Below are 12,069 nucleotides of genomic sequence, written 5' to 3' on the forward strand. Positions count from 1 at the left end.
CCTTTTTATCTACAATTTTAATATTATTTTTATGAACGATTGGACGAATGTTACCAGCAACACAATTTGTTTTTAATTAATAATTTTATTGTCATATACATGTATTAGTAATAAGTGAATATGTAAATCTTATAATATGGGTAGTAATTAATTAAAAAGTTAATTTGTTTTACTTAATAGTTGAAGAATCCATTGTAAAAGTTTTTTTTCCAACTAATATGAAAGATAATATGTCAAGAAAAACAACACTTATACATATCTATAAACAACTGAATTTATTTATATTTACTTACAATATATTAAAAAATTAATACACTAATTTATTTTATTAATATTCAATTAATTACAATACATAAATAATTAACTATTATACTATTTTTTGATGTACCTATAGGGATATTGTCAATATTACACATTTTTCTAATAATAGTGATAACTGAGAATAAAATCTGTGATAGCTGATAATGATAACAAAGTCGGCCATCTTGCAGCCGTTCGGATTCTCTGTCTCTAGACGCTTGTGCAGGCTTACGTCATATCTCATGAAATAAATGTCTAAATGATTATTGTTCCATGATAAGTATTGACTGCGCCGACTGTATCCAAGTTGAGAACATACCAGTATCCATAACATAGCTATTCCTGTATCCATGCTTCTTCTTATCCAAATACTCTGCATTAGTGTTGTTATTTTTAGGAAGTTCTTCACTTTAATTATTTGAATCCAATAATGTATGTTCAATTGTGTTTAATGAATTTTGTTCAACGAATTGTTGTGGTATCCAAGATATTCTATATGTGCTATATGTGCTAAACGCCTTTGGTTGTCATATAATAATATTTTAACCAAACTTTTTATATCCGGCACTGTTGACCAATCCACAAAAGTAAACAATTTACCATTGTTATTAAATAAAATATTCTCTACTAAAAAACAACTGTAATAAAAACAATTATTCCATACTTCAGGGAGCCATTTCATATTTACTTTATTTTTATAAAACAAACATATTCGAATAAAGTGTGAAAACTCTATGAACATATCATAAACCTGTATTTTTAATAACTCGTCAACATCAAAAAATTCACGAAATAAAACGTTCAAAAATACCAGAAAATGTATGATATGGTTTTTAGATTTATTTATTTTTTCTATAAACGTATTAAGCAAATGTTGAATAATATGTAATTTATCAATATGGCACCGATAAAGGGCTTCGTGTTTTTCATGAAACATACGATTTGGCAACTTTCTTACTATAGAAACCAATCTCCTGAATGTTTTCGTTTTGGAAATATTATGATTTTTATTCAATACAATTTTTTTAAATTTATCAAAATCTTCACTTAATGTATAATACACCCATTCAATTGTATTGTCCTTTAATAACGAACGTGGAGGAATAAAATCAAATTTGAGTGGTAAGAATATTCTTGATTTATTAAATTCGATGTTTCTTCTAAAATCACTAAAATTGGATAGTTGTGTCAGTGAATTATTATTATCAGCTAATATTAAATCAAATTGGTCCATCATATTAGATATAGTAGCTGAAGAAGCTTCGGATTTTTCTTGAACACCACAATCCACTTTAGTAGGTACGTACCTAAAATAGGAATATTTCAATATTTAAATAATTTAAATAATTTAACGAATTATTACTATATAATTTTAAAAATAAGCAAGTATACTAAGAGATTAATTGAAATATAAGTCAATATATAAAATACCATACAAAGAATAATCATAGAAATGTAAAAATATGCATTACAGTGACTGAGTGACTTACTCAATAACGAGATACACTTAAAAACTACTGTGTTATAGAGATTATTAGTTATAAACTTATTAGTAATAAGAAAAATAAGGTTTTATAAATTTTTATAGTATTTATAGTATTATTATTGGTAGATAAATAAACAATTTATGAGAAAACTCTTTTAAATTTTAATAATTCATTTTTACCTAGTAAATATTATTTGTATTTATTGAAAAAAAAATAAAAAATAAAAACTTTAAATGAATCTAAGGTTATATTTTTTTTTAAGTTACATAAAAAAATTTATTTTGTAAAGAACTGGTTTTATGAACAATTTCTGTTTTTCCGTAAGGTTTTGATTGTTTCCCCGATTATTTTAAAAATAATTTGAATTTCGACTTCTCCAAGATACGAATAAGATATAATTTTCTATTAAAAACCTCACTTAAATACATTAAGTACATTTTTTTGACTACTTATCGTGTAAAGGTCCAACCTTTTGTAGTTGGTAGGCCAATTTACACTTTTATAAAAACAACGGGAGCCGTTGTAAGAAAAATAATTATATGAGTATCTATTTATATTTTATTTTATATAATGCACAAATTATAACGTGACAAATTAAATTAATTATAAGTAACTAAGTGATGAATGTATTGATTTTACAATGATGTGTGTTTTTTATTTGTATCTGTGTAGAGCATAACTTGACAAAAAATACTTCAATTTCACAAACCTCAGGGATGGTTTCTGATGGCAATGTGAATATCCTAGGTACATTAAATAGGTCAAAAGTAAACATTTTGCAATAGTTTGCAAAACAATTGAAAAACAAAAAAAAAAGTGACGGAAAAACGGGAATTTTTACGCAAAACTAGTTTTCGACCAAATTGATTTTTTTATATGGCTGTAATAACTCAAAAATTAATCACTGTTAAATGTGAATACTTAAAATTTTCACCAAATGTTTAAATTAGTGTTATCTATGTACAGTTGAATTTTAAAAATATTTTGAATTTTTTTAAGCTATTAATTATAGACAATTGAAATTTTTGACTTTTCTAAGAATTTTTTTTTGAAGTGTCCAAAAAAACTTGAAAATTTCATACAAGGTTCTTTATAAGTTATTGTTATTGTAGTTAAAAAAAAATCAAAAATCGTTAGTCGTAATATTATTTTATAAGCGTTCATAGTACTTAAATTTTTACGAAATACCTATGTCAAAATCGCGAAAATTTACAAGTCATTATTATGTAGTTGAATATTCATAAAATTGTTTGTATTTATATCTAAGGTAAGAAAAATTAAATACAAAGTTCTTCATAAATTAGTCTTGTCGTGATTCAAAAATGATAAGAATGCATAGCTACAATTTTTTTTTTTTTATTAACATTTGAAGTTCAAATATTGACAAAGATTCGTCAAAATCATAAATATTTGCAAATTATTTTGTAGGTATAATTCATAAAAATGTTTGTGTAAGTAGCCAAGAGTTGAAAATTTAATACAAGGTTTTCCAAAAGTTTGCTAACAATAATTGTAAAAGAACTTAAATGTTAGTGTATTCAGGGCATTAAAACATAAACTACCTACCTTTTTCACCAACCAATGGAAATTATATCCTACTTATCCTAGGCTAGCAAATCATCTCCGTTCAGAATCGTTTTTTGTATAAAATGATACCTATTTATGATACCTGTCATTGGATTCAAATTTAATACATTCATTTTAGTGAGCTACTACTACAGATACAGCAGAATGTTACTCACTTGACCACTCTTTTTTTTTAGTTGAGTCACATAGAATATTTTAAAATACTACTTAAGAAATGAGTGGAAGGGGATTCGAAAAAAATTAAATATACATTTATAAATAATTCAAAACATTTGATTATTTAATGAGAAAATATATTACCTAGTGTGATTTTTGATATTGAGGTATTTTTTGCACTATTATGATTATATTAGGTTTGTATGGTTGTTACTTGTTGCATGCTACTCTTAAGAACTCGTTAAAATGTAAATCAGTGAGCTAATTTCTGTACACATTTTTGCAATCTTTGAATAATATGAAGTTTCACATAGATACTTAGGTATGTTAATTTTGATATTGTTTGATAAAAGCGTGGGCACATTTTTGTATTGTTATATATTTTCCATGGCCCTAAATAATTGTAGTGCCCTATATTTATAATATTATCTTAAAAATTTACATTTTTGTATCGATTCAATAAATTTTGTTTGAATCACATAAAAATAATTTTTAATATGCAGGTTGAGTATGACTGGTTTTAACTAATACTTGGAGCAAAATTGCTTAAAAAAATACTTATGTAAATCAAGATAATTTTTTTTACATAATATTTAACTAATCATAAATTTTAAAATGTTTGTTTCTTTTGTAAAATACTCTAACAATTATGAAATAAATTTTCTTTTAAACTTTAAAAATTTGATGTCTTTATAATTTTTAGCAAAAATCTTTCAACTCTATAGAAGCAATTATTTATAAAACTTACTATACAAAAGTACCTATAGACTTATTTTGAGAGATTTTTTTTTTTTGGTTATACCCTCAATTTAATATCATTTATATATTTTCCTAAAAACTCAATCAACGTTTTTTTAATAAAAGTTAAGCAAATATTACCTCTTTTAAGATGTTGCAAACTTGATTCTCTAGAACTACACAATTCTTGGACGATCTAAAATATACAGAATATCATTTTATTAAAAATAGTATTAAGTTTAAATGAGCTACACAATATATTTACAGTTAAAATTGTACGAATGATAAGTACTTATATTTATTTGTATTTTAATGGCTATTTTTAGATTCTGTGTGGAATGATTAGTCTTTACTAATTTTTGATTAATTGCAGCTTACTTTATAGCATTTGTTTTCAGGATAAAAAATATTTTTGCTTTTTTATATAAGATTGTTATAAAATAATTATAAAGTATTGCAAGAAAATGTATTTATTAATGCCAAATAGTTTGAAAATTTGATAACCATTTGAAGCTATCGAGTAAAGGTATTAAAGACTAAGGCTACTCAAAACTTAAGAAAAATGAGAAAACTGTGATAAGATTGATGTTTTAAAAAGCGCCCTCTATGTATTTGGTGAATGTGACATAACAAAATTTTCACACATATACAAGTTTCTAAAAATGTTAATAACTATCAGTTACTAATGAAAATTCTTTTAATTTTCACTGATGTTAATAAAATGTATATAAAAATGTGAAATCACTTAAAGTTATTTCTGGTGCATTTAAACCCTAATAAATTCATTAAACAACCAAGGAACTTTAATAGCACTATAGTTGATACCTTAATTAACCACTTTTTTTAAATCATAGTTGAAGTAATCAAAAATGGAATTTCAGCAAATTCATGTTTTAGCAGAGCAGAAATAATGCTAACTTTTAAATAGATAATAAAACCATGGTAAATATTATAATTAAACTTTTAATATCTAATAAAAAATGTGTTATATTTAATTTTGATAAAATTTGATCTTTAAAATACACTCTTGTGCCTTGACTTATACATCATTTTCTTAAAATAAGTAAAAGTTTTAAAATACCTATTGAAAATACACTTAGGTACAGGTTTCATTTACAAAATAATTTTTATTTAATAAATTACATTCAATTTATGAATTAGATTAATTTTATATTTACTTAATTTATAATTAAGTAATCATTTTTTATATAATGTGTATTTTGTATGTAGCCTGTATTGAAAATAAAATGTTCATTTCACATTTGCTCATTAAATAAATTTAAACAACAAGTAGGAGGATAACTAATTATAATATATAAATTATTAAAATTATTGTAGGTACTACATCATTTTATAGATAAAATACTTAAAACTTAGAGTGAAATGTTTGGAATATAATACAGCATTGGTAGCATGTGACCCAACAGTTGGGAATATTTTCAAACAATTAATGATGGAATTTTCCACTGTAAGTATCAGACAATATAAACTGTGCTATTGCCACTTGTAACAAAACAATTAATTGTCTAATACCTGTACTATATATTATAATATATGTTACAAAATGGTAATTTAAATTCACTTGAGGATATATAAAGCGAAGATTATTAACAGAAAATATCACATGTCATACCTAATGTCAATAACAAAAAAAAAAAAAACGTGTGGAGGAGGAGTAAAAATCATTCAACCAATTGCTTCATTGATGCATCTATCAATTGAACATCTTAATTGGGAAGGTATATTTTATAATCACTACACTTTTTATTTTATTTAGTTAATTATAAATAATAATTTAATTATACTTCAGATGATACAATAGGATTCAAGATTTCAAGTGCAGAAGTTGTACAACAAGTCCAAGTATATTTCAATATTTGGATAATGTATCCTCAGTGATAACTATAAACGACATAAAATATGAACTGAGGGGTTCATATAAATACAGAATGAGTAGATCAGTGTATCCCAACCTTTTTAGTCACGACCTCCAAAATAGGTATAAAATATGGTAAATCACTTCGTGACCGCTCTATGTTTACTAAGTACAAATTTAAATAATAAAAATATGATATCATTAACCAATTAACCAAAGAAAATATACCATTTATAAATACCATGTATAGTACCTAAATTAAACTTGTTACTGGTATAAGTATTTTTTTATTCAATAAAATATTTTAAATAAAAATGTTTATTTTGTAAATTATCGTTTTATTATTTTTGATCTACGTGATCCCTAATTAAGGTGATCGCGACACCCGGGTCATAACATTATTTATTTTTTGACCCCTAGATATAAGACAAATCAATATAAACTATATAATTCTGAAAATTATAATAGTGTATACGTATTGAACTATTGTACAGAGTAGTATGTAGTAATGTAGTAACATTTAATTCTACTATTGATTAAAAAATTAAACAAAAATATTTTAGTAGATAATAAAATACATTATTCTTGAAGGTAGGTATTTAATAACATTTTCAAATGCAAAATGTAAATAATTTCAAGATAAATAACAAAGTTTAATTTAACTTTTAAAAAGTGTTTTTAAGTAACCACTATAACCAAGAGCACCCGCAGAAATTTTCACCGGGGGGAGGGGCAAGGCGTATATTATACATATATACCTAAAATGATAGGTTAGGTAAGGTAAAATTTTGTAATAGGTTTACAAACATTGGCAACAAAAGTGGGGGGGGGCTATGGGCCCTTCTGACCCCCCTGCGGGTACCCATGACTATAACCAAATGGAGATCGTCAATCGTCATAGGCGCCCATTAGGAGGAGCAAGATAGGGTATTTGCATTAGTGTCTTACAATAAATAAAGAAAATAATACACTTTTTTTTTAAAGCAGTACATTCAAAACAAGTAGCTAAAATCAATATAATTATATTTTTGTAGGTATTTTACCGCCCAGCATTTAGCGCGAGCGTGCGGAATAACTGGTTACAATACGTTACATAGTGTTTATAAGATATCCAAATAGATGGCATTAGTATCGATAGAAAGGCAAAGTCTTTCGTACTCCACCTAACCAATATTACTTCGTAACAATAATAATCATAAACATTATAAGATTATTATTAAGTTTATGTTAGTATAAGATCTATGATAATAATCATCTCGTGTCCAGTTCTGTACTCCAGTATAAATCTTGGTCCGCGGTGTAAAGGGAACTACATTGCTATCAGCGCGTACGGTGATTTAATTTTAAACAACAGTCTATACTATTTTTCACGAGAGGACGGTAGTGTTTCACGCATGTCCCCGTAATACACCAGTTGCGCTAGTGGGGAGCGTACTGGGCGAGGTGTGATGGAGGAGGCGTGGGGATACGCAAAACAAACCTGTTTTCGTCGAGACCTACTACCGTTCTCTCGTGAAAAATAGTATAAATAAAAATTGTGCATAATTTATTTTAAAAAATAATCGTTAGATGGCGTTGATATACATATTATATTTCGCATCAAGAATCTCCTAACTATAAGATTTCTCCTATTGATGAGAAATTTCCATGTCAGTATGTCATAATATTCGTTTTAAATTACTATTTATGTTTTTTTTGCGATGTTTAAATTTTTGTCAAATTTTTGAAGTAACACTTAGGTATTAATTTTAATAAAAGAAAGGTTACATGGAAGACAATTATATTTAAATCGTAAATAAATAATTATGTACGTGTATTCATACATAGTTGTAGTGAAATTTTAAATATTAATTAATCAAAGTATATTTTTGGGGAGTGGGGAATTTGCTCGCATGAAATTTCTTTTGCATCCCCGACAAATACAACTTTCAACAAAATGTACCTATTTACAAATTCACAATATTCGTGTTACGATTTCCGCACCCAATGCATAGATATTAGATCTTTAATATCTAAGACCTAATCGTGTTTAATAAAATATAATTTATGTATGCAAACGATTTAATATCTCAATATGTGTTGAATATGGTATGTATCAATGTTTCTATACCGTATTGCTAGTATGGGTACTATTTACAGACTTTCCCGAAATTATAGCAATTAAAGGTAACGAAAAATAATAATCACGAATTATAAGTTATGATAACGGCTAGATTACGATATAATTTTAAAACTACTGAAATGTTTGTTCATCAAATGCATCAGAAAAATTGATTTAACAATATTGTGAGACTATTTATCGGGAGCGCGTATATCAACCGATCCGTTTTCTCGCTGAAAATATTTCAGCCAAAAAATAGGTAAGTGATTAGACAAATATATTAGCAGAACCATATTTTAGCCGACAAATATTACAGCCGAAGGTTTTTTGGCCGAAAAATAGGTATTTCGACCAACAATATTTTAGCCGACAATGTTATGACATCTTATCAATTATACACAACCATATACCTGAACCATGAACTAAGATATACAAGACTAGACACAGAGCCTTATCAGCCGGTCAGACAATGTTACGGCTCTCCTTTAAGTGGATCTGGGGTAACCTATGAGAATAACATTGCAACCTGATTTACCGATTAACAAATGACTAAAAGTTGAAACATCTAAAACACGAGATGTAAATGACGTGCTCGTTACTCGTTACTTAGTATTACTAAGTAATAAAATGAGTCAACTAATTTGTCACTAGATAGCGTAGGTAACGATTAAAGAAGTAATGTGTAACGGGATGGGATGGATCAAAATTATTCTCATAGATTGCGTTATTTAGTATTACTAAGTAATAAAATGAGTCAACTAATTTGTCACTAGATAGCGTAGGTAACGATTAAAGGAGTAATGTGTAACGGGATGGGATGGATCAAAGTTATTCTCATAGATTGCGCCAGATAAAGGAGAGCCGTAATATTTACTGATCGTACCCTTAATACCCGCCCACCTAACAGTGTCCAGTCTATACAGTAAAACCTGTCTTGTGCGGAATTGCGCGGGACCAATAAAAATTTCCGTTTTAGGCAGGTTTCCTTATAACTGAATAAAACTGAAAATTCCGTACTATACGATGTACTGCACGATTAAAGTTATAACATTTTCCGGTCAATAATAAAAATAAAAATATTAAAAATTAATAAATAGGTATCATAGGCTACAATAAATTTTTAATTTAGTAAAAAATTATAATAACAAGTATATTAATTAGATACTTCAAAATGATGATAAATAATTTTTAGACATCGTGAGAACAAGTAGGTAAGACGATACGAAACGACAGGTAAGCTTCGACTATGGTGACAATAATAAGCGCTAATTTATAGAATCAAGATAAAATTTAGTTATCTATCGATACGTATTAATCGCTGACCTTAATAATTGTTTAGTAGCAAAACAAATATGGGCATCAAAAATATTTTTGTTCATTTTATGATGTGTTTTTCCGTTTGTTAAAGGTATATATGATTTACGGGACCAAAAAATAGCTTTCCGTTTCACGTTAAACAGGTTCCGTTTTATCAATGGTTTAATCCTATGTTAAACTTTAGAAATCTGCCGGAACCATAAAAAATTTCCGTACAGAACAGGATTCCGTCTTATCAAGGGTTCGCACAAGACAGGTTTTACTGTACATCTTAGTTCATGGATAAAATACTGCCGGCTAAAATATAGCCGAAAATATTTTAGCCAATCCGTATTCCAGCAGAAAAAAAATGATTGGACAAGTACATTTGCAGAATCGTATTTTAGCCGCTAAATATTACAGCCGAAAGTATTTTAGCCGACAAATATTACGGTCGACAGTATATCAGCCGACAGTGTTTTAGCCGACAATAATTGTTACATTTCATCAATTATAGACAACCGAATATATTTGAACTTTGATTCGTCGTTAATTTTATTGATATGTGATAACAGAATTGACATAGTTATATTATTTACTTAATATTAATTGCCATTAATTTAGATACCCATTGGTCTACAACTATTCATATAATTGGTTGATTATTTTTGGGAATATGTTAAATTATTTTGTTAAATTATTAGTGTAATTGATCATTTTAATCTTTATGTAAATGCATTTGACATTCAAAAACTAGAAAACCAATTATGCTTAATATTTTCATAATTTTTACAGAAAAATAATGATAACGGAATAATGGCTATAAATTACAGCCTGTAATAATTATTTCTAATGACTATAATGAATACATAACACATATTGATCACGAGTTACAACCTGTATTGTCGTGATTGCCAATGACTATGAATATATTAGATATAGACTATAGACTCACCATTTATTTTACAAAATATTTTTTTTACATCAAAAATACAAAATCTTTTAATTTTTTTTTCTCATTATTTGTTTAATAATTAAAAATATTAATATTCAAGTCGAGTAATAGTGGGGTGTTTAATAGAAATTAAAATACATAAAAAGTTTCTACAATACGCTTTTTTACGGACAAAAATTAAATATTAAAAAAATATTTTCCCAGATAGCTAGTAAACTTGAGAAATTGTTCACCGCTTACGAGCATCATAGGTCTAAATCCCAAGCTACTAAATTTATTTTAATATTTTATTTGACATAATTGCTTAACGTTAAAATATAATCTCCTTATATAATATACACATAAAAACCGGAAAAGCTTAAATATTGTTTTATAATTTTTATTGGCATTGTGACAAAGCGATAAAAAACTATACATTGTAACTACAATATTTGGGTCAAATGCGTGCGTTATTGGACAAATATTATCTTAATTTTAATATTATATAAAATATAATAATTGTATTAATATTTATTTACTGAATATTTAAAAAATCATTATTAAATATCGTATAATTTACTGAACTCACTACCCATTACGTTCAAAATATATTGAAGATTTGGTATTAAGTATTAATATATTTATAAGTTATTCAGTTAAGTACCTATATCTAATTTATAGAATCGTTAATAATTCAGTATTTACTGTATATTTAAAAATGTGATTAAATCTTAGATCCTACACAATTATAATAAAATAATACATTTTTAATAAATATTATATTACTTACTTACTTGTTGATAGACGTTAGCAAAATTGATTGTGTTCAAAATGGTACGGCAATTTCTCTCGACAACAGCACATTGGAATATAGCGCAAAAAATTGAAACACGTCCAGCAGGCTCCACTTGAAAATAAGAAATGTTACTGTGTTAGACGGCAAATATACTTCGAATCGCAACGGCCGTCTGATGGCCTCGTAGTGCTGCCGCATGGTGGCGTATACATAGTAACCTTTCCACCCCCTCGAAACTACTGTCCTTTAATTTATGAGGAATGTGTCAAATTAATACAATTCAATGGACAATGGCGAAATCTTTTTACAATTTGAACATGAGGAGGTACCTGCTGCGGACTTCCCATTATTATAAGACGAAACGCAGTACCTAGTATATTCTAAATGATATTATAAAATGTTTTTAAAGTAATAAATATATTGAAAAACTATATTTATATTTTGCTGTACCTACTAAAAAAAGCGGCAACATTTTATTTTCACCCATATCATTTACACGGTTTGTATTTTCAAAAACATTAATTATCAATACATAAAAAATTAAGTAAAGATAGAGAATAACATTAGCTAAGATTAATATGTTTTCTTATATATTTGTATTCTAAATGAATTTAAATAAATTAAATATAATAAAATGCATTCTGATCAAATATTATGATTGAATCGCCTATATAGTGCATATCTGCTGTTGGCATATCCGTTTCAAATGTATCAAACATAATATTACAGAAATATTATATCGTCATAAAAAGGTTTAGACTGTAATCTAAGTATTACTATCAAAATCATAAATTATAA

The 12,069-nt window shown here is 26.6% G+C and overlaps 1 protein-coding gene across 1 annotated transcript; it reads right to left on the reverse strand.

Annotated features, from left to right (window-relative positions):
* Positions 1 to 328: 328 nt before the first annotated feature.
* On the reverse strand, positions 329 to 11,618 carry LOC114124446 (uncharacterized). Its single transcript, XM_050200150.1, has 4 exons — positions 11,549 to 11,618; positions 11,270 to 11,382; positions 4,410 to 4,464; positions 329 to 1,611 (listed from the first exon to the last, which is right to left on the reverse strand). The coding sequence occupies exons 1-4, from the start codon at positions 11,616 to 11,618 to the stop codon at positions 749 to 751; spliced, it is 1,101 nt and encodes a 366-aa protein (XP_050056107.1). The 3' UTR covers positions 329 to 748.
* Positions 11,619 to 12,069: the final 451 nt, after the last annotated feature.

Source organism: Aphis gossypii, chromosome 2, assembly GCF_020184175.1.
Source record: "Aphis gossypii isolate Hap1 chromosome 2, ASM2018417v2, whole genome shotgun sequence".
NCBI lineage: Eukaryota > Metazoa > Arthropoda > Insecta > Hemiptera > Aphididae > Aphis > Aphis gossypii.

Coding starts and splice junctions, on each gene's coding strand:
- LOC114124446 (XM_050200150.1), bottom strand. CDS start 11,618: ATGGGAAGTCCGCAGCAGGTACCTCCTCATGTTCAAATTGTAAAAAGA. Junction 11,383..11,548: donor TCGCCATTGTCCATTGAATT/GTATTAATTTGA, acceptor CTTATTTTCAAG/TGGAGCCTGCTGGACGTGTT. Junction 4,465..11,269: donor TTGCTAACGTCTATCAACAA/GTAAGTAAGTAA, acceptor TGTATATTTTAG/ATCGTCCAAGAATTGTGTAG.